We start from the raw sequence: 24,778 nt of genomic DNA on the forward strand, positions 1-24,778 counted from the left end.
ACATGCAATTGACAAATCAATTTGTGGAGTAACTTTCTATGAAAAATACAAAGAGATAGTATGCTTACCATGAGAGAGAATAGCTGTCCCTCATCATCACATGCAGGACCAGATGGACAATAAAGATCTAACCATCCAGCTTTACCATCACGTACACCACATACTGCAGTATGGACCTGAGTACAAAAAACACGGATTTCATTAGAAAGTCTGTTAAATATTAATTGTCACCATATCATCATAGATCTAGATCTGGTATAGTTAAATAAACCAGTCTGTGAAAATCATGAAATCTTAGCTGAAACAAGCGGAAAACCTCTGGCAGTTTCGCTTGCATCTCAAAATTTACTATAAATGTGGTGCTGACTTTGAATACAACTAAGAAAAAGATAAATAATTATTCGAAAAACACATCATTCATATGATGATACTAAGATCATTGACCCTAAATGACATTTGACCTAGATCATGTGATTTCCGAGTTTCATGCAATAGATCCATTTACCTTTAAAGTTATGGCATTTTAAAAACATAAACTTGATCATTAATGAATATAAATGTTGATATCCCAAACATTGTCAAAATTCATTGGCCCTAAATGACTAATCACCTTAATCATGTGACCTGAAACTCATGAAAGATGATCACTGATACTCAAATACACTTACGGTATTTCCAACTTTTAGTATTCATTGTATTCTGCCATGCCTGAATGACTTCCTCTGTGTTTCATCTCAGAGATTTCACTTACTTTTTATGTTATTAAATTATTTTTAGTGATTGTGATATTTATCTCTGAAAACTTGTTTCGTTTTTTCTGGGACAAGCTGTATAGAACATAAACCTATGCTAAACAACAAGAAAATATATATCCATTCTTCTCTCACATTTACAAAGCATCAAAGCATTTTAGTAATGATCAATATGGATTTATGAAACTATTTCCCCATTCTCTCTGTAATGCTTTTCTCTCCAAGTTCTGTGCAATGTTTTAAAAATAGCTTCTATCCCCATCACTTATAATATCATCTTAATCATCATCAGTATCAAGACATCTTTACTCCTTCAGGATTTCCACTACATCCTTTATGTGGCTTTGTTGAATAATAATCATTATAACAAAGTAGCTACAGTAAAACCCCTTGAGTAAAACTGTCAATGATTTTCTTTTATTACACATCTCCACCAAAGTAAAGAGATGACATTATTCATCACCTTACAAGAGTGAAAATCCTTATATTTTACTCTTATCTCTAGATAATCACTCCTTCATTACTAATTACTCTCTAGTTTCTGCCACAAGCAAAAAGCCCTTACCAGCAATGTATGATGATGCACATGCTGTTCAGTGAAAAACACTCAGTCATAGATTAAAGGTCCTATGACACCAATTCCATCTTATTCTAGATACAAGTTTTACTTGAAAAATACGAATTTGCTATCGGTTCCTGTGTACGACGAACCGGTGTTGAGTTATTCCATGGAAATGAACTACAAGGGGAATGCCCACTAAAATCGACCTGTCAATCATTGTGACGTCATCAAAGGAAGGCTTTCCCAGCTGTGCAGCCGGACCCCTAGTTATTGTACACGTTCCTTGTGTAGTTGCTGTTTTGACAGAGCTCATCCTTAAAGGGGAATGAAACCTTTGGAACAAATAGGCTTGTGTAGAAACAGAAAAATCAAAGAATAAGAATAAAGAAAGTTTGAGAAAAATCGGACAAATAATGAGAAAGTTATGAGCATTTGAATATTGCAATCATTAATGCTATGGAGATCCTCCCATTGGCAATGCGACAAGGATGTGAGATGTCACTGATGAACAACTTTCCCTTTAGTGGACTATAAAATACCCTCAAAATGTCTCTTTTTGCTTTTTCTTATGATGATACAAACTCTTTATCCATGATGTATTCTTAAAAAATATGTATTACATGCCTTCATGTAGAAAGAACACATGATCTATGGTTAGATGTGATAAAAGAGGCAATTCAAGTGAAATATATACTAAAGTAATGGGGAGAGTTGTTCACAAGTGACATCACACATCTTTGTCGCAATGCCAATTTGCTATCTCCATAGCATTAGTGATCGCAATATTCAAATGCTCATAACTTTCTCATTATATGTCCGATTTTTCTCAAACTTTTGTTGATCTGTTTCTTTGATTTTTCTGTTTTCACACAAGCTATCTTGTTCCAATGGTTTCATTCTCCTTTAACACATTTTTTAGATTTTAATGAGGTTTTGATCATGGCTGCAGCATCGTCATCAGCTGCGTCTGATTCTTCAGACTTTGAAGATTCAGGTTCAGAATATGATTCCAGAAATTCAATTCATTTACTTTGAATACACACGTTCAACCACAATAGGCACTTCACGCTCCAAACGTCAGCAACACTCAGCAGCTTCCTTCTCTGACGTCATAATTGTCAAATGATATACAAAACCAAATCGGGCTGAATTTTTTTTGGGCGGGGCGAATTTGTTTCAATTTACCATCTAAAACTGCCTTTGAACCTGATGTGGGATTTTTTGGGGTAAAATTTTGATGGAATCGTAATTAGTAACCACTAAGCTAACAAATAAATCAGCATCTTTGTTTTATTTCATAGGACCTTTAAAATGAGATATATTCATTGTAAAGCTTTATTCATATTAAAGCATAACATATACTTCAGTTCCCCATAAAGAAAGCCTTCTTAATGAAGTTCTTAACAGGGAATTTTCCCAAGTTGATAAGTTGGTTTTAATTAGCAGAAAAAATACAAAAATATTGGTGACAGTTTGTGCAAAATCCAAAGAATAAGAGAGATATGAATGAATTATTTTTTGTAAAACTAATGTGATATGCAGGCATGCCAAGCAGCTACCCATAAAGCAATAAAAAAAATCTAAATAATTTTTTATTGGAAATAATGAATACAAATATTTTTTTTTATAAAAGGAGGCATGGCATAATGTGTCTGATGACATATCCCTTGCACAAATGAAATAACTCATTATTATTTAGTTGAGAAAACTTCAATTTAGGGAACTATATCAAAGGACATATGGTGGACACGTGACATCACAAAAGCCAAACTTTAAAAATTAATAACTCTGCTATTCTTTGACAGATTTTCATCAAACCTTCACCAATAATTATTTCTGATATTTCTACTTTTAGTAAAACTGACTTATCATAAGGGTAGAATTCCCTTTAAAAAACTCTTCACAATGAATCAATTTCTTTGCTCGTTCAGTTTCCTTACCTCACATCGATAGTCTGATGCAAACCTGCTGATAATATATTTCAGTCTCCTGTATCAAAATAAAAATATTGAAAATCATATTTAAGAAAAAATGGATTTAGGGACTATACTAGGGCTAGAAATTTTTATATTTTCCTTATATGTTTCTTGACCAATAAACTATATTTGTATACTTATCGAGATGAAATTGTTGCACCCTGAATTTGCTCACTAATGCATACACAAGTAGGGTTTTAGGTACACAACATGACCTCTGTGACCTTTGACATTCTAACATGATACTCCAACAAATGGAGCGCTTCTGGCAGTCTCACCTACATCGCGCGATTCAATATAGCAGCAGTGCTGATTTTGAAAAGACTACAGAATAATTAAATTAACAAGTGGAATGCCTCTGGCCGTCTCACCTGCATCACGCGGTTCAATATAGCAGCAGTGCTGATTTTGAATACTACTCTAACTCGCACAAGATGTTCAGTGATACATGGTTACTCTTATGAACTAGACCAATAAACTTACAGAGATATGATGGTTATTCAACAAAAAAACCCACCATGGCCAAAGTTCATTGACCTTACATGACCTTTGACCTTGATCATGTGACCTGAAACTCGCACAGGATGTTCAGCGATACTTGATTACTCTTATGTACAAGTTTCATGAATCAGATCCATAAAGATTCAAAGTTATGATGGTAATTCAACAGATACACCCAATTCGGCCAAAATTCATTGACCTTTGACCTAGGTCATGTGACCTGAAACGCGCACAGGATGTTCAGTGATATTTGATTACTCTAATGTCCAAGTTTAATGAACTAGACCAATAAACTTTCAAAGTTATGATGGTAATTCAACAGATACCCCTGATTCGGCCAAAGTTCATTGACCCTAAATGACCTTTGACCTTAATCATGAGACCTGAAACTTGCACAAAATGTTCAGTGATGCTTGATTACTATTATGTCCAAGTTTCATGAATCAGATCCATAAACTTTCAAAGTTATGATGGAAATTCAACAGATATCCCCAATTCGGCCAAAGTTCATTGACCCTAAATGACCTTTGACCTTGGTCATGTGACATGAAACTCTAATAGGATGTTCAGTAATACTTGATTAACCTTATGGCCAAGTTTTATTAATTAGGTCCATATACTTTCTAAGTTATGACATCATTTCAAAAACTTAACCTCAGGTTAAGATTTGACGTTGACGCCGCCGCCGCCGTCGGAAAAGCGGCGCATATAGTCTCACTCTGCTTCGCAGGTGAGACAAAAACACAATTCATAATATGATAATAAAATACCCCCCCTGACAAATAAGTGAAAATATCAGGAAATAATATATGAAAAATATACTCTAAATCACATAACAAGCAAATTACAAGGTCCAATACATGTAAAGACGCTGTCACACCTTGGCGTTTTAGACAGCGTATGCCCGACGTATGAGGAATTTGGCGAATACGCTGGCGTACGTCGAATACGTTACGGGTAAGTTTTGCATACGTTAAGAGTACGCTAAAAGACGCTGGTATACGTCGTCATACGGCGAGGTCGTCGAAAAATTTTGTGCAAGCACAAAATTTTTCGACGTATGCCAGCGTATGGCTCATACGTCCCGCATACGCGGGCCATAAGTTGTAGGCAAGTTACGCGATCGTCGATACACGTTGACACACGTTACTCGTAAGTTACTCATAAGTCGATGTACGTCGAGATAATGTCCAGCGTACCCTAAAACTTACTTCTAACCTATGAGTAATGTGCTTTGAACGTATGTGTAACTTTACTCCAACGTATATTGACGTATGAAGACGTGCTCCGGACGACCACAAAACTTACTGAACGTGTTTATAACTTACAGCTACCGTATAATGGTGTATTGACAACGTTTATCATGTTTATAGGAATTGGTATATAAAGGTGGGGTTCACAGGAGTTTTCTTCTGCATGGCGGTGGTGTTGATAGGTGATGTATCGTGCGGTTATGATTTGAATAGTCGAGCGGCAACCTTTTTATAGGCTACGACACGTGTTCGTCAGCAATACGCTGCCGCGCGCTATGCTAAGTTAGGCTATCGTAGGGCATAAGTTGTGTACGCCAGCAATACGCTAAGCATTCGTTGGAATACATTACTTATAAGTTAACGAAGCGTTTGATACAAGTTACTAATACGTTATGTATACGTCCAACTCGTTATGAATACGCTAAGTATACGCCCAGAGTTGAAAAAAATCAAAGTTCAGCGTATGCCGACGTTTTAGAGAAATTTTGATACGTCGGGCATACGCTGTCTAAAACGCCAAGGTGTGACAGCACCTTAAGCAAGCAAACCAAGCCAGCTAGCTGCCTGTATAGATAAATGGACTAAGTGTCATCTCTTCACTCGGTTTTGATTGGTTTGTTTATCAGAAAACAAGAAGGAAGGACACGTCACTAATCAGGTCAGACAATTACATACAAATCAGTAGAACACTAGAGATAACTATTTCAGGGAAAGTGGCCTCTGGGGCACTTTAAAGGTAGGCACAAAACACTATTTGGAGTTCATGCTTCATTTTCAGTAATTTCCCATTACCATGCATTTGATTCTGTACAAAAGAGCAGTTGACCTATCTTTTCACTTTCCACTTATAATGAGTGCCCTTACATGTAAATGTGCCAATATTATTCAATAAAAAATGTAAGATTTAAAGTGTAATAAATGTTTAATAAACACTTTGTAGTATCAATTCTCAAGATAATTTCATTGAAAATGGATTTGCAAATATGTTTGGTAAGACATGTACATGTAGGAATTTGGCATCTGGATACATTCATTGCAGTCTTGCCTTACTTCAATGCAAGTCCAAATTTACATCACTGCAATAAATACCTGGCTACATGTACTGACTATCCAGGCGTGAAGACTTCCAACATAATGGGAGAAGATATTTTTTCAGACATATATAATGATAATGCTTTCATGACATATTTTTCCTTAAATTGGAGATTCATGAGGTGTCAAGTGTTTTATACTCACTCGGTAGTTTCAAAAGAAAATTTGTCACAGTGTCCATGTACAGTAGTAGCATTGGAAAATGTCACATTTGGTGGACACCGAGTAGCATAGTGACAATTTTGAATATGCAAATGAATTCTGTGATATTTAGCTACATTGTACCTGACTTAAAAAGTAATGTGCATTGTATCAAGTGTTGGTCAACCTAATTGTCATAATTTGACTTGTAGGACCAAATGTAAATATCCTGATGCTACACAAAACATGTCATCCCACTGAGAGCATTCCCATAGCAACAAGACCATCTCACATGAAGTGGTTTTGGAAACCTTTTTTGAGGAAGCTTGTGTCATCACATCAGGTATCGCATTGAGTCGGGCAATCAGGTAAACCTGACCATTCAAGAAAAAGCCCCTTAATTCATGAAACAATGGTTCCACTTCACACAACCATTCAATAATATCATTTTCACAAAGCATCTAGTAAACTGTACCTGACTTTTCAACAATTTAGGGTTCCTTTTTCTCGAATGGTTAGGTAAACTAGACCCGCGTTTTGGGAATTGAGGGGGGCCTTTTTCTCGATTGGTTGGTTATATACGTGATTGCCTGAACAAATGTGACACCCTGATGTGATGGGAACTTTAGCAAAGCAACCTTCCAAACCAGTTTCCTGAATTGGATTCCAATAAATTAGTTTTAGGATTGTAATGAGATCGGGGTCTCAGACAATGTGAGAATTTGAAACATATCAAATAAGTACCGGGTAATCAGAAAGTTGGAATTTTTGTTTAATGTTGTAAAAATCATTGATTACTTTGCCCATGGAGTCTTCATATTGGCTGTCATAGTAATGTAATGTAAGGCAATGACTACTCTTCCAATAAATACATAAACTGGTTCAAATGTCTTTTTTTTCAAAAGTTTTACTTCAAATATAATTTTCCTTCCTGAGGACATAAAAACAATATGGTTATATTTTGTTTTACTTACCCAGGAGAATAGGTACTATTAAGGGTAAAACCCTCCTGGTATTCAAGTATATGGCCTACAGGGAATGTTGCCCTTCCCACTTGTCAAAATTTACTTTGTTGCCAATTTGAAATTTATAGTCTTTATACCAAACTCAATTTTAAATCAGCCACAGCTTTCTCATTCCTTGTCAAAGTTCTTTCAAACTTTCACCAATCTGTTTTACTTTTTTTCTCACACATTTTTCGACCAAGGTAGGATTCCCCTTTCACAAATTAATATTTTTCTCCACTTTTGCAAAATAAATGAGATTATGACCCAAGTAAGAATATATTCAATCTCAAAATTAAACAAACAAAAGAGCTAGAAGATTATAGGATTTTAAAGCCACCCCCCCCCCCCCTCCTTTAAATCAAGACTTGCTCCTACTCTGTAAACATTAAGGTGGAGAATACCTAGAAAATAAAGTATGTCATAAAGTGATAAACATTCTTATTTAATTGATAAATTGAGACAATGAGTTTGCACATTAGTCCCTTTCACTACTTTGTTTCTCATGTTTCAGGTTGGAGACTTCCTGTTTCATATCATATTAACATGATAAATATTACATGCATGTAATATAAAGATAAAAATCTAAACATTCTACATTCTACAATTTGTAGTCTGAAACCTTTAATAAAAATCTACAAATAAAAGATAAATGCTTTCTATTCAAATAAAGCAGAATTGTGAAGAGCTGATTTGGATCAAGTCACACAAATTGCATCTATATAATCAAAATAATGCTTGTGTCACTGGCATAATTACCTTTAAAAAATGTGTCAAAGATAAACTGTCACAGAGCAAGAATTTAACACCACTCACAATAATCAGCTAAATTGCACTAAAAAAACACATAAAATACAACATACCAGCATCAGCAACCCTACTTGACAAAGAAAAACAATGCTAGAAAATTATACTTACGACGTGAGGGGTCTGTGCGTCATTGCCCTGTAATTGAGACGCAGAGAGAAAAGAAAGGTTCAATAAAAACAATGCTGATGATGGTTTGCGTGCAATAAAAATTGAGTACACTTTTAGAGGTATAGTATCACACATAGAGAAAGGAGTAAAATACTGACTATAATACAGTACTGATCAAGGAATGACATATTGTGTGTCAGATATTGAATACCATGATAGGTTATACATCCTGACCTAGGATAACGAACGTTATTCAATCTCACGCACATCTCGGGATGACACACTTTAACATTCACAACTGGGGTAGGAAATAATTTTTATATTTTAGGGGGCAATTATTGCCATATTGGAGCACTGAATGTTCGGGGCTATTACATTTATTTCAAGAGCTAATTTTTTGCTCAATTAACAATTATGCTGTAACAACAAATTGATTTTCCAAATGTTCTTAAATATTGACTTTGGCTAATAGAAAAGAAGGTTGCCCCCAAACATGCAATTTGGGACACTCTAGGGGCGATCTCAATGGCCATAATTAAGGCTAAATCACATGTCCCCAGCATGTATTAGCAATTCACAACATTTTCTTCATGCATGTCTCAATATGGTGTAACCAATTGCTGCATATGTAGAATATTAATTGAAACCATTTTAAAACTTAAAAAGGAATCTGACAATGAAAGAAATTGCAGCATCTACAAATAAATACTAACTGATAAATACCCATGGTGATATAGAAATAGAATTATGTTATGACAGTTTAATGACAAACAATGCACATTTATGAGTTTGTTGTAATAATATGCACTATTAAGGACGTTCCACAGTTAAAATGAAATCCCTGTCATTTTCACGAAACTTTGCACATCGATACTTTAGAACCTGAATATTCGAAATATGTAAAAATTAACATGGGTCCATGTGCTTGATTTTTTGCTACAGAGCTTCAAAGTTTACCGAATTGGATGTTCTTACGAATTGCGCATTCATAGGAATTTGGCATTTTTAGACCTCGCAAGATCACTACAATGAGTTTAAACCTCTATTACTCAGTCAAAATACATGAAATAGTCATCAAATTTCACAGGAGAGTTAATAATTGCATCGTTAGAATGGAGAAACTATTTGTTTGCAATTTTGAGTCTAACATCACTGTCAGTTCTTAAAAATAGCGTAAAAGATTACAAAAACCCAATCTAAAAATTTGAAATTTCAATAACAAACTACAAAAGTACAATAAATGCTGCACTTTATTAAAAATCCATGTCATTTTCACCAAAATTTGCAAAGCTGTAGAGGAAGGTATACCGAAGAGGTGCAAACATTAAAAAATAGGGGTTCATGTGCTTGTTTTCAAACTATCAGTATTTTCATTAAAGCAAATGTGCTTTTAAAAACACAAAAAATGTGTCAAATGCTTTGTATCTATGTGAAGAAAAATAAAACCACTCTACCATTTATTCGAACTCGGGGTCATATTCGTGATTTTTGGCCGCACTGCAGAGTAAAGTATTTTGAAATTGTAGAGATGTATTTTTAAATGGGCCATGGAATAATTCTGATTTTTTAGCTTCATAAAATAATGCATCGGATCAGCAGTTAAAGTGCAGATTATGAGAAAAATCAGCTCATACCCACAGCTAATTAATCACCCGTTTATCCATTATGACGTTAGCGTGCAGAGTGTAAATTATGCGCAGATCATAATGCGCACAAACATAACTGTGGAACGTCCTTAAATGGGTATTTAAAATATCGGTGGCGTTCATCCAAATCGTCGTATTAGTCAATGCTGGTAAAAAAAAAATTGATTTTGAGAGTTTTGCAGAAAATGAAAGTACAAGTCCTATTCTATACATAACTAAATTTCTATGCAGCAATTTATTTGAGATATGAGGGGATTTTCACGGCGATGTAATACTAATTTTTAAAGGTCAAGTCCACCTCAACAAAAAATGTTGATTTGAATCAATACAGAAAAATCAGACAAGCACAATGCTGAAGATTTCATCAAAATCGGATGAAAAATAAGAAAGTTATGACATTTCAAAGTTTCGCTTATTTTTAACAAAATAGTTGTTTATGTTTATGTTTATTTAATTTCCAGGAACACATAACATAATAACATAACAAATTCTCATGTGAAACTTAACAATATACAATATACATAATAACATAAACAACAACCAATGCCTGGGGATTACCTAAAAGAAATAATACTTTCTGTATAAAGGCTCTCCTCATTGGTTGTTGTCATAAAATTCATACTAAACACAAGCAGCATGTACACGAAAAGAGTGTAATAAAAAGAAAGGAAAATATAAAAGGACAAGCCTAAGACATTCGCCTGGAGACCATTAGATTATAACTGAAATCTTCAATATGCATTAATAATTGGGGGCATATCAAACAAAATATTACGTAAAGCATTTAACAAGGCAAACGCCAAGCGTTGTCTCGCCTGCATATTGCAGTCATGAAGAGAATGTATGTCAAAACTATGCTATGTGACTTCCGAGGCTGTCAGAAGTTTAGGGGGTGAATTGTGGTTCTGACAGTTTACATATGCAATAATGCTATAGGCCTACTTTATCCCTAGGAAATGAGATAACACTAAGAATGCTGTTAATACTATGAAGCTATAATGATTTCCATGGAAGTAAAGAAATGAATGTTAGTGAAAAGAATGTAATTCATAATAATGTGAGTGAAATAGTAAAATTGAATTAATTATTAAAGTGTTATGGCAAACTTATTGACATGGAAAGTTCATTGACCTTTGACCTTAATCAAATTCAACTCACATTCGAACTTGACCTGCACCTTCAAAAGATGGACCTCTTGTATGAATTTGGCAATCCTACCTCGAAGCTGTAGAAAGTTATTGGGTGTACAACACAGCACAGTGCCAGTCATGGAAAGTTCATTGACCTTTGACCTCATTCAAATTCGACTCATATTCGAACTTGACCTGTGCCTTCAGGAGATGGACCTCTGGTATGAATTTGGTGATCCCACCTCGAAGCTATAGAAAGTTATTGGGTGTACAACACAGAACAGTGCTAGTCATGGAAAGTTCATTGACCTTTGACCTTATTCAAATTCGACTCATATTCGAACTTGACCTGTGCCTTCAGGAGATGGACCTCTGCTATGAATTTGGTGATCCCACCTCGAAGCTATAGAAAGTTATTGGGTGTACAACACAGCACAGTGCCAGTCATGAAAAGTTCATTGACCTTTGACCTTATTCAAATTCGACTCATATTCAAACTTGACCAGTGCCTTCAGGAGATGGACTTCTGGTATGAATTTGGTGATCCCACCTCGAAGCTGTAGAAAGTTATTGGATGTACAGCACAGCACAGTGCCAGTCATGGAAAGTTCATTGACCTTTGACCTTTGACCTTATTCAAATTCGACTCATATTCGAACTTGACCTGTGCCCTCAGGAGATGGACCTCTGGTATGAATTTGGTGATCCCACCTCGAAGCTGTAGAAAGTTATTGGGTGTACAACATGGCACAGTGCCAGTCATGGAAAGTTCATTGACCTTTGACCTTATTCAAATTCAACTCATATTCGAACTTGACCTGTGCTTTCACGAGATGGACCTCTGGTATGAATTTGGTGATCCCACCTCGAACCTGTAGAAAGTTATTGGGTGTACAACATATTTGTTGACGATGACGACACCGGAAATAGTGATACCTATGTCTCGCTCCGCTACGCAGAAGAGACAAAAACAAGAGAAAAAGTGAGTGCATGACATCATCGACTCTCTCATTTGGATGTAGCTGGCTCGCTCATATAACTGTTTTTGTGAAATGAAGCGAAACTTTGAAATGTCATAACTTTCTTATTTTACATCCGATTTTGATGAAATTTTCAGTGTTGTTTGTTGAATTTTTCTCTTTATTCAAATCAAGTTTTTGTTGGGTGGATTTGTCCTTTAAAAAATACGCAAATCCCATTGGAAACATGTTGTGTAACAGAGTGATACAATGTTTTGACTGCCCGCAATCTTAACACATGCGGTCAGCCCAACCGTCGTATCAGCACTTGGCACTGCATTGACTTTGCTTGTGAAAAGCGATACGTTTTGACAGAACGGGCACATTGGAATCGCGGTCAGTAAATACGTTGCATCGCCTTTTCCCTATGGCGTTTTTTGTACAGGGAAAATCTAAGCAGCTCAAACCAAAATTAAAAGCATGTAGCTCTTTTACGATATTTTCTCCAATCCTTTAAATAGTTTTGTGTAAAAACAAGGATACCAATGTCAATTGTATTGTATTGGTCTTTCCAACCATGTATTTTTCTAGCAATTAATATATTGTATTAAGGCTGGAGAACTACATGCAAGTGTGAAAATTATGTGAAAACTTTGAAGTTGATTTTCTCTGAAATAGGTTTGCACCGTCGTAAAGCCATGTATGTGTGATACGACTGTAAGATGACAATATATGCGCCAAACATGAGTGCTTTTGCATAGAGGGATGTGAGACAGTTGGTCCCTAGTCTGCAGTGCAAATCCTTCACTTGAGTTACGGGTCTGAATGTGCAGTCTATAAATGTGTACTGATGGCCCTCTTTCTCAGGATTGAAACAGCAGGTTTCTTATATAGTCTTTGCGGGGAGACCCGCTTGTTGATCAAAGCTTCAATCAGGGTCTGCGCGTGCAGACTAGCTGGTCACTACTGGCTCTTTTCATTTCCCATGCATTACATCTACATGTCAATCTGTAGACGTTGTATGTATAATCAAAGCAATGGCCACCACACAATCATGTAGATGAACCACGGGAATACGTGGATAGAATAAATTTGCAATCAGACGGATTCCTATTGTACACTATAGTAAGGACAAAATGAAGTTGTGTGGATAGCATAAACTTGGTGTGTCTGTAAGCACAGACTTGATTTTGACATTTGTCATGTACCAGCGCCCGACACTGGCACTGTCCCGACAATCCGAGACCAATAAAAATTACTGTCGGACCAGTTACCAATAAAAATTACTGTCGGACTTTTCAGAAATAGCCAGATTTACTGGTCTGACATGACCAGTAAAAAATATCAATCTATTAACATGATATTTTCTCCTCTTTAGTAAATTAATAAAAATGGCTTTGGCATTTGAAAAAAATTGCTTTTTCATGAATTATGTTGTGTGTACATGTATGTCTGTACTGTTTGTTAGTACGTTTTTTTTGGGGGAAATAAAAGACAGCAAAATAAGTCTTTTTTATGTTTTTCTTTATTTGGGGGGAACCAGTAATAAATGGAAAAACTGGGTATCTACTGGTCCGGCATTAACAGGTCGGACCAGTAGAAATAAAGTGTTGTGCAGAGTCCTGCATGTCTAGGGTGGAGAGTAAAATCCAGAATCCTATGTCTGTGTCAAACAGTGAATCTACATTTAGTCTCATTACTGACTATGCTAAGGTCTGTGCCTCCTTCATCAGATCAGTGAATATCAAATAGGTTTTCTCTAGAAGAATTAATCTATTATTATTACCTATACAGGACATTTTAGCTGATGAAAATATGTCACATTTCGTTCGCTACTTTCAATCCAAGATCAACGGGGTAAACATTTGCCATGTTGCCCTATCCTGGCTTTATAAGTCCATATTGGCCATAGGCTATTTCTGTAAGTGCGCTTGCGAAGTAGGAGCCGATTTTGATTGTTAATTTCATTATTTGCGAAATCTGGAACCAGTTTGTGAACCAACACATTGTAGATAATGCACAGCGCGGTCAGTGTATCCGCATTCCCAGCTAATCAAACCCAAGTGCAAGATGTGTACGCTTTATGCACGCATCAAGCATGATGCGCGACTGCACAGTAACAATTACGTCACAATCACTGTAATAGCAAGGATTACTTTGCCAAATTGTGAATAACCTGATATTATTAGTAGTGATCAGCTAACATGCATATAAATAATTCTTAATAATAGCTTGAATTACACATTACACTTGTAGATAATAATGATAATAGGCCTATTGACTGGCTCTTCTTTCGCTTTACTTGCACATTAAATCAGTTTGAACTATATAACAATTTTGTTGTTCTGTGTTCAGTACTTAAATGTTCATCTAAATTGTATTTTTAATCAAAACAAAATAGATATACTGGGCTTTACCAGTTTGCAATTGAAACAACACATGAAGTAATCAGAAGTGAATCTTGTTTCAATTCCAAGAAATACCAACACCAGAAACTGACATCATATTAAGTTTTGTTATTCAATCAGACCATCCATTCTTTCTTTGACAAAACATTACAACACAAACTACATGAGAGAGTGGATAAAATGCTGCAATTTATTGTGACTACATGTATTGACATACCAGAAACAGTGTTGGGGAATGTATTATAAAAACATATTTGTATACTGCATTTTGCCTATTGAGGGAAAGAAGTGTGAATAGTAATTAATGCCATTTTTTGCATTATATGATAGGCATGGCTTTGAAAAAAATCATGTATTTCCTTTTTCAGGGGCTGCTTTTCACAATTTACTGCCTGCATCATTTGATATTAACGCTTTAAAGGACAAGTCCACCCCAACAAAAATTGATTTGAATAAAAAGAGAAAAATCCAACAAGCAAAACACTGAAAATTTCATCAAAATCAGATGTAAAATAAGAAAGTTATGACATTTTAAAGTTTCGCTTAATTTCCCAAAACAGTTACATGTATATGCACATCCTGGTTGATATACAAATGAGGGGACTGATGATGTCACCCACTCACTATTTCTTTTGTATTTTATTATATGAAGTATGAAATATCCTGATTTTCTCCCCCTTGTCATGTGAAATCGAGTTTTGTTCCTTCCTAAACATGTGGAATAAACATTGTTTAACATTATGTGGTTCAGTTAAGTTGGTCCTTAATGTCAAATTAGTAAAAAATTGAAATATTGTATAGGCCTAATTCAGTCAATTCAAAACAAAAGAAAAGTGAGTGATGGACATCATCAACTCTTTTATTTGCATGTTACTGAGTTGTGCATATAACTGTTTTGTGATAAATAAGCGAAACTTTAAAATGTCATAACTTTCTTTATTTTTCAGCATTATGCTCGTTTCATTTTTCTCTATTGATTCAAATCAACATTTATATGGGGTGGACTTGACCTTGCAATGATTATCCTGGTATCTTTTGAGCATTTTGATCGCCCTGAGCCTCTATCCATACAATATGATATGACAAGCATGAGACAGAAAAATATTCTATAAATAAGAGGAAATTGCTGCGTGTGAGGGATAGGGTGGGTACCGGAGGGAGAGTGATTAAGTTTATACACACAAAATAGTGCTTTTAGAAACACCCATATTAAGCACCTTATGAATATTTCATACATCATTATCAAATTTCTATTATTTGCATTTCCGAGCTTATTTCAATTTCATGATGTATCATGAATTGTGTATCTCTCAACACATGCTTGGGACATTTGTCTTGCATTGACAAACTTGAATATTTTCAATCAACCATATCTCATATTCTCAATGGTTTTCTGTGAGTGCTCACTTGCCTCTGGACAATAGTACTGAATTTTACTCTTCCGAGCCCTGACCCATAGAAAACTATTTTCTTTATACCCTCTTCTACTTTTCTTTCATTTTTATTTTATTCAATTTCAAATTGTATGTTTTTATGGAAAAATAAATGATATTTTAACAATAAAAATCAAAACTAAAGATCCATTTACTTTCAATGAAAGATAAAATCCCCCAAAACATGAAACCTATCGATATTTCATGCAGTTTCTGGTCCCACAGAATATAGCACAAGAATTTTTGTGTGTGTGTCCAAACATGGGGTAAATAACATTAATTTATGATATACAAACTCTATAAATAAATTGACGTCAACAATAAGTTTTGATGCCATTGAATTGGACATGTCAAAGGCTTACTGGTATATGTCATAAATCTAAAAAACAAAGAGACCCTATTTATTTACATGTAAATGATAGTTTAAAGCCTTTAACAGTCTCTGATGCTTTTGGTTTGTTTAATTCCATTTCAACAAGCTAATTTATACAGCCAGACACTTTAATAGTGCTTGTGAAATTTACATCAATATTATTTCAACAATCCATTCAGTGATAAAGTTAAGACCATAATTTTTAATAGTTCTCATTCTCAAGAACAGATTCTGAAGTATAAAATGTAAATGCTGGTAGTAAATTGGTGATCACTTGAATAGTATGTCAGGGATCAATTTATCATTAAATGCATTGTACACTTTTGGCACATTGATTATTATTTGAACTACTAATACCAATGATGACCACTTTCTTACTCTTCTTCAGTTGATGTGATGAAAAGATTATTTTGAAAGGGAGTGACCTTGATGGTTCATCTGAAATGACCATGCGCAGAATGAATTTCTCTATTAAAATGGCTCCATACATACATCTATACCTTACTATAATATTTCATCAATTACTTTTGTCAAAACATCAAGGCAATAATGACATTACTAAATCACTTTCATACTGGAAGAAATATTTGCTTTATATCGTTTGAAGCTTAAAAATCATATTCCATTTCCATACTCAAATTAATCAACATTACATAATCATCAAATCACAAACAAGAATAAGTACATACCACATAAACAAAAATATATTTTTTCAATAACAAGTGGAACACCTCTGGCAGTCTCGCCTGCATTATGCAATTCGTTACAGCAACAGTGCTGACTATGAAAACAGCTATTGAATAATTATTCACAAAAGAAAACACTCATGTGATAATAAAATACTAGATCCGTCAACCCAACATGACCTTTGACCATGATCATGTGACCTAAAGACGTGTGCAGAACAATTATTCATCTATGTTTCATGAACTACATGTGTAGATCCATAAACTTTTTATGTTCTGATGACAATTCAACAAATACCCCCAACATGGCCAAAGTTCATTGACCTTAGATAACCTTTGATGTTGGTCATGTGACCTGAAACACACACAGGATATTCAGGGATACATGGTGACTCATGTCCAAGTTTCTTGAACTAGATCCATAAACTTTTAAAGTTATGACGACAGTTCCAAAAATACCCCCAACGTAATCAAAGTTCGTTGAACCTAAATGACCTTTGACCTTGGTAATGTGACCTGAAGCACGCACAGGATGTTCATGGATACTTAATTGCTCTTACGTATAAGTTTCATAACCTAGATTCATAAAATTTCAAAGTTATGATGGCAATTTCACAAATATCCCTAAATATAGTCAAAGTTCATTGGCCCTATGTGACCTTTGACCTTAGTCATGTGACCTGAAACTCACAAGGATCTTCAGTGATATTTAATTACTCTTATGTAAAAGTTTCATGAACCAGATCCATAAACTTTCAAAGTTATGATGGAAATGAACAAATACCCCCAACATGGCCAAAGTTCATTGAAACTAAATGACCTTTGACCTTGATCATGTAACCTGAAACTCAGGCAAGATGTTTAAGTAATACTTGATTACCCTTATGTCTAACTTTTAAAGTCATGATGACATTTTTTAAAAACTGAAAGATTTGACGTTAATGACGCCACCGCCGGAAAAGCGGTGCCTAGTTGTCACGCTCTACTATGCAGGCGAGACAATATCAGGCATTTATTTTTAAAGTACAGAGGGAATTATTGATCCTTGGTTGGACTGGCAAAATTATAATGCCAGTTGAACCTCAGACAAATAATTCCTGCTATACTTACTCAAAGCCTGGTATATTTTTATAATATATCTGATCAGCTTTATTAATCAACAAGCAAAACAGATACATGTAATTTTGACAACCTTGGAATCTGTTTCTTTATTGTGGGATGCATTATAGTCTTCAAAGAAATAAAGATGTAAAACACTTACACTTTAGGAAATGGAATTGGCAGCAACATTCCAGAGAGAGAAGGGAGCCAGTCATCGTAATCAGCCCTGAAAAAAAATATATATTCAGGAAATTTATCCCTCAGAGGCATACTGATTTGTCTTTAAAAAAAAAACAAAGCTTCACTGTCTCATTTGTCACCTGGTTCTGTGTTATGAAATACATGTATATGTATTTTGGACATGGATATTTATAGGTATTTGATTGAAATGGTATCAAATTCATTTCAATATATTTTTCTCCCATCTCACATTGAGTTGAACTCTTCAAAAGAAAGAGAGATCTTTAAAAAAAAGTGAACACATTACATGTAGTTTCATTATGAATAAATACACAAGATGCTAACTAATCAATCAATGAATTCTCCCAAACCCTCTGTCATTACTGGCATCTAAATAAAGTCATAAAATGTATCACTGTAGTTTGCTTATGAGATAAATTCAGTATTAATTTTTGCTGGATATAAAATTTGTAATCAATTAGCTTTATCTGTTTAATTTCTCAAGTAATCTAGCACATCAGTTCTGCAATAGATCAATTTTCTAATATTTTGTTAATTCTCTGCTAGAATAATTAAAACAGATTTTAGAGTCCACCATCAAAAAGCACACGATAACTCACAATATCTGAAGTATTAACGACATGTTTTAACTCACGTAAGTTGAAGTATTTTGACAAAAGAAGTCATGACGTCAAGTTCATGAAGTACAGTTTCATCTCCTGTTGAGCTTACACTATCTTCACATTGTATCTCACGCAACCTGCATCTACATATAAATAGAAGATGAAACAAAATGAAATAAGATCTGAAATGAATAATATCACAAGAACTTAATCATTCTTAGAAGGTTGGGGCATGATATTCAAAACAATCACTTACAATTTATATTGCCTTTATGAGTGAATAATGTAATCTGAAGGTCAGATTCTGCTTCACCACGGAATAGTGGTTCTAGCTGTAATAGTAATAGCAGCAGGAGCATTTTACCATGATTACACTGTATATTCTCTCTCTCCACACGCTAGGACATGAAATCATGTAATAAAAGTAGAGATAGCAGTAGTGTAAGGAGTACTTGGTAAATACAGTAGAAGAGTAGCAGTAGTAGAAGTAGTTGTCATAGTGGAAAAAAGTAGTAGTCAGCAGCAGCAAAAAAGTAGTAGTAGAATTAATAAAAACAAATAGTAAATTGAATGTAAACATGTACATGACTGTATTATGAATACCTGTTTGAGTCTTGGTAGAAAGTTGCAATAGAAGCAAGGCAGATGGCAACCAAATTAGGGAGTACTCTTGGATGTGGACACTCGATACTGGGCCCATGCATTCTTTAATAAAATAATAACAGAGAAAGATATGAAAGTACAGATTCATTCCATTTAGTGTTATAAGGGGCAGTTTTATTTTTATTCAGATGGCACCATAACAAACACGATTAGCTGTAATCACTGACCTAACTGTAGCAGATTTCACTGGAGGATTCGTTTCACGGTTTTCTATCAAAAAAATACAAAATTTGTATTTTGTGACAAATAATTGCATTTTGTCTCTCAATAATTCATTCAATTATGTTTATCAACAAGTATTGAAATTTAGAGGACAAGTCCACCCCAACAAAAAGTTGATTTGAAGAAAAAGAGAAAATCCGACAAGCATAACACTGAAAGTTTCATCAAATTTGGATGTAAAATAAGTTATGACATTTTAAGTTTCGCTTAATTTCACAAAACAGTTATATGCAAATATATGCAAATGAGGAAACTGATGACATCACTCACTCACTATTTGTTTTGTTTTTGATTATATGAAATATTCTAATTTTATCCTCATTGTCAAGTGAAACAACGATTAATTCCTCCCTGAACATGTGGAATTAGCATTATTTAATACTCTATGGTTCAGTCAAGTTGGTCCTTATTGTCAAATCTGTAAAAAAATGAAATATTGTGTAATTCAAACAATAGAAAACAAAAGAAATAGTGAGTGATGGACATCATAGACTGACTCTTTTGCATGTCACCAAGTTGTGCCTATCACTGTTTTGTGAAAAATAAGTGAAACCTTAAAATGCAATAACTTTCTTGTTTCACATCCAATTTTGATGAAATTTTCAGCATTTTGCTTGTTTGATATTTCTCTAAATATCAAAACCAACATCTTTCTGGGGTGGACTTGACCTTTAACAATTACTTTTCTTGAATTTCTCTTCAGTCTGACATTTCTTAATGCCTAAACTGTATTGGAAAACTAATTGCTTGTTGTGAGCTGTATACAGAAGTTTTCTGAATAATGGGCATGCTCTATAACTCAGCCCCCTCAAATTTCTGCAACACTATGCCATTTTTTTAAAGGGTAATTCCACCCCTGCAGGATATCAATTTTACAAAAGGAAACAATCAAGCAAGCATAATGTTAAAAATTTCATCAAAATCAGATAAAGAAGTTCTGACATTTTACAGTTTCTCTAATCTTCTCAGAAGTTATATGAACACAGGAGATATGCTGATGAGAGAGTTGATGATGTCACATACTGTCACACAACAACTCACACACAGTCACTATTTCTTTTTTATCATGTATAGAATATTTTATTTTTTGCAGATCTGGCAATAATGTATCTCATAAATAATTACAATGGTTACAGTAATGCCCATGTTCAGAGATGATGATCAAAGCTTGTTTCACATTAAGTGGAAATTTAATAGTATTCCATATTTCACATAGTATAACAAAATGAATACGTGAGGTGAGTGGATGACATGTATTCTCTAATATTCATACTTTATACCAGGATGAGCATATTCTGTGAAATTTAATGCAAAACTTTCAAATGTCTTCACTTTCTGATCTTGAATCCAAATTTGATGAAATTTTCACTGTTGTATAATCAATACTATAATTTTGTCTTTTAAGTTTTTAATACTTGTATAATAGATTTTAAGTGCTTTTTGTACCTTTTGTTTCAATATTCCTTTTCTTACATTCGACACTAAATGTCTTTTTAATATCGTACCACGCTCATATTTTGAAGTGGGTTTTTTTCTTATATAGCTGCAATAACTCAATAATAACCCAAGAAAAAATAAATAAATTACCTGCTACTTCAATTCTTCTTTAATGCTCTATACAAAGAATTTTACAGACCATTTAATCACAATTTCATAAATTGGTAACAAAATCAAATTAACCAATTTTTCATATTTTCAAATATATATCTCTATTTGTAAATCATTTTAATATAAACTCTGCATTATAAGTCTTTAGACTACTGCTTTGTATGTATTTAAAATCAAACTTGAACTGAACTGAACTGAATTCAATTTATCTCTTTTTATTCAAGTCAACAATTTGCTGGGGTGGACTTGACCTATATATAAATAAATATTTATAAACACAAGATGCAGAATATTTAAAGGTCAAGTCCACCCCATAAAAATATTGGCTTGAATCAATAGAGAAAATTAAACAAGCATGATACTAAAAATTTAATCAAAATCGGATGTAAAATAAGAAAGTTATGACATTTTAAAGTTTGCTTATTTTTTACAAAACGGTTCTATGCAGAATTCAGTGACATGCAAACAAAGAATTCAATGATGTCCCTCAGTCACAAATTATTTTGTTTTTTAAAGTTTGAATCATACAATACATGTATTTCCATTTTTACAGATTCGACTACAATGACTACAAACTTGACTGAACCATAGAATTTTAACACAATAGTAATTCCACATTTTTAGTGAGGAATAAAACTTTGTTACATAAGACAATGAGAAAATTAGAATATTTCATAGTTCACGTAATAAAATAGTAAAATTCAAAAGAAATAGAGAGTGATGTCATCAATCCCCTAATTTGTATACCGTCCAGGATGTGCATGTTTTGATGAATGCATTTCCCATCTTCAAAAATATTCATTCGTATTCAAGATTTTTTTTTAAAATCACAGGAAATTAGCATCCATCCACTTCTAATAAAAAAAATCCAAGTGGTCGCATTTCATAAGTTGGGTATGCAAAAAGGGTGGCGTATGAACAATTTTCCACATGGTGCCATGGATAAATTGTTGCTACATCACAGCATCTTGACCAAATTTATTGAGTAATCTCATTTTGAAGCTAGAACTATAGGCTAAATATATTACAATGAATTAGATCAATACAATATCAGGAACAAAAACTATAGCACATTAAGTTTGAAGTAACAGGGGTGGTGGAACCGGTGGATGCGGAGCCGGTGGATGCGGTAAATAATAAAATATTAATTAAACCTAATTAACAACTTTCTATGTGTAATATGACTGTTATCCTCATATTTCTGGGCGTTATATTGCAGGGAACAACTAAATGTCATAAAAATTTGACAATTTTGAAAATATACAGCAATGGAATACATGTGTATGTCAGCTCTGATCTGCAACTCAATCAATTAGTAAACCGTAGAGATTTGGTTAATTATCTAACTTGTAATCTTAATATTTAGTACAAATGTTGTGTATCATTGCAACAAACATTTCTACCCATGATGTTGTCATTTTGCCGAGCATACAAATACAGTGACAGGTATTTTGGGGGCAAAAATGTGAAATTAAATACTGGTAATTAATTAGTATGATTAATATTCATACAATACTAAATAATTATTCAATTTTTGGTACAGATTTAATTATTGAAGTTTCAAGATTATAACTGCAAAATACAAGGGTGATCCAATGTTGCATTATAAACTTTTGTTAGGTCCAATTTGAGAAAAACACATTTCAAAATTCACATTTACATTGACGTCTATGTAATAATTAGCTGTTAATTAGTCATTTTAAGGAAAAATAAAGGTATTCGAGACTTAAAACTTGTTCATTATTTAGAGAATGGTAATAGCTATAACATATCAAAATATCAAATTTTTGACCATTTTTACCCTGTTCACGAAATTGGACCACCTTATGACATGCGACCAAGTGTATTTGAGTGGTTTATTACCATGGTTCTAAGTACTGACGTATGGAGGGTGTGCCTCTCTACATTTATGTTCTATCAGCCCTCATTAGCCTTCCTTTTTCTCTTCTATAGGGTTTAAATAGAATGTATTAAAAAAGATGGCACTTTGTTTCTCCAGAAAGAAGGAATGACGAACATGTACATATGATTGTTGTTCTCTTTCTCTCTCTCTCTCTCTCTGTTTCTTATACTACCATTTTAGAGCACTGAAAGAGACTTAACTGCAATTTGCACTACATATTTATTATTCTCAATACACTGGGCACACATGTCATACCTGACAACACAGTGAATAAAAAGGTAACACACATTGTTGATAACATCAAGTATATGAGCATCACCTCGATTAAAGTGATTTTTGTTGGAAAGGTTTACAGTATTGCTCGGAATAAAGTTGACACATTACCGCGCTGTACCGCGTAAGTCGACGGGAGATCGGGTACCGCGCGATTACCACCAGCAAATTCCCATCGGCGGGAGTCTCCTGCCAAGAGAAATTACGGCGGTAATTACCACGAGATTTTTTTAATAAAAATCTCGTGTATTACCGCGGTAATACCGCAGAAGGAGGGACGATCTTATGTTGATAATAAAATGTCACAATTTAGACAACTCACATGGTTCAAATTAGCCCTCCTGACTTGCCGCGATGTCTCTCTCGAAATTACAATACAGCAACTTATTGCCGTAAGATGCCGTCTCGATCTCCTCGAAACCCAAACAAAAATGTCATGGCTTGATGTTTAGCTTTGCGCCAGTGCACAATTTTAATGCACGCTCGTGTCATCGCCCTCAAATTGTCATCTTTCTGAACTTCTTTGAACGAAAGTCGGGTCGAGATGAGATCATGTACTTTCTGGGATAAGTTGTAAATAGTTACAAGAAAAAGGGAGCACCCAATAACGGAGGGACAGAGTCGAGCAAGAGGAGAGAGCGACAGATACGAGAGACGGGGAATGATCAAGAGAGAGGGAGAGAGAGCATTAGATAATGGATAGAGAGGGCGTGGGGGCGGGGTGGTTAGATTGAGCAAGAGACACCGAGGCTGGAAAAAACAGACCTATCGTCCATTTCCTTTAATTTCTTACATTCCTTTATCGTCATTCTCTCACTTGTTCGCAACTATAATTATTTAATTTTAATATTTTCAGTGCATTATTGCCCAACAATCCTCCTGCCGTTATTATGATATAAGGAATGATAAACTACTTTGTTTCTCCCACCACTCGATCAAGTCACAAAAACACAGCACGTACAAGGCATATTAAATGATTGCACCACGAATTGATTACTCATGCTTAATTATAATCAGTGTTGTTTTTCCCTTGTTTCCTCATATTCTATTTTTATCGTTTTTTATGTTGATATATTTCCATTTGACCCATGTCTCACTCATTAAATTTTTACTGAATCAATATCTCAGGTCACTTCTCCCTCGATCCCTATCTTTTTTTCCTCCATTCTTTAATCCTTTTGACTTTTTTTGTGTAATATTGCAAAGCTCTATATTCAATATTATCCGACGTTCAAGCTGGTGTTAATGGATGAACAAAGATAAAATATTTTTAAGTGTCAATTTATTGTCACCGGATCGTCATAATATGCATATATCTTAAAGTTTAATTAATCTTTCATTGTTTGAATGATAGTTTTCAGAATTGTTTTT

The 24,778-nt window shown here is 34.3% G+C and overlaps 1 protein-coding gene across 1 annotated transcript in view; it reads right to left on the reverse strand.

Annotated features, from left to right (window-relative positions):
- Positions 1 to 24,778, reverse strand: part of LOC121406994 (C-Maf-inducing protein-like) — an 89,478-nt gene that overhangs the window by 12,835 nt on the left and 51,865 nt on the right. Inside the window, exons 7-12 of the mRNA XM_041597867.1 lie at positions 19,342 to 19,443; positions 18,771 to 18,881; positions 18,096 to 18,161; positions 8,200 to 8,226; positions 3,255 to 3,303; positions 69 to 176 (exon numbers count right to left, since the gene is read on the reverse strand). Of these exons, the coding sequence (XP_041453801.1) occupies positions 69 to 176; positions 3,255 to 3,303; positions 8,200 to 8,226; positions 18,096 to 18,161; positions 18,771 to 18,881; positions 19,342 to 19,443 (463 nt within the window). The remainder of the gene's footprint in view (positions 1 to 68; positions 177 to 3,254; positions 3,304 to 8,199; positions 8,227 to 18,095; positions 18,162 to 18,770; positions 18,882 to 19,341; positions 19,444 to 24,778) is intronic.

The sequence above is a fragment of the Lytechinus variegatus genome, chromosome 2 (genome assembly GCF_018143015.1).
Source record: "Lytechinus variegatus isolate NC3 chromosome 2, Lvar_3.0, whole genome shotgun sequence".
In the NCBI taxonomy this organism is placed as follows: Eukaryota; Metazoa; Echinodermata; class Echinoidea; order Temnopleuroida; family Toxopneustidae; genus Lytechinus; species Lytechinus variegatus.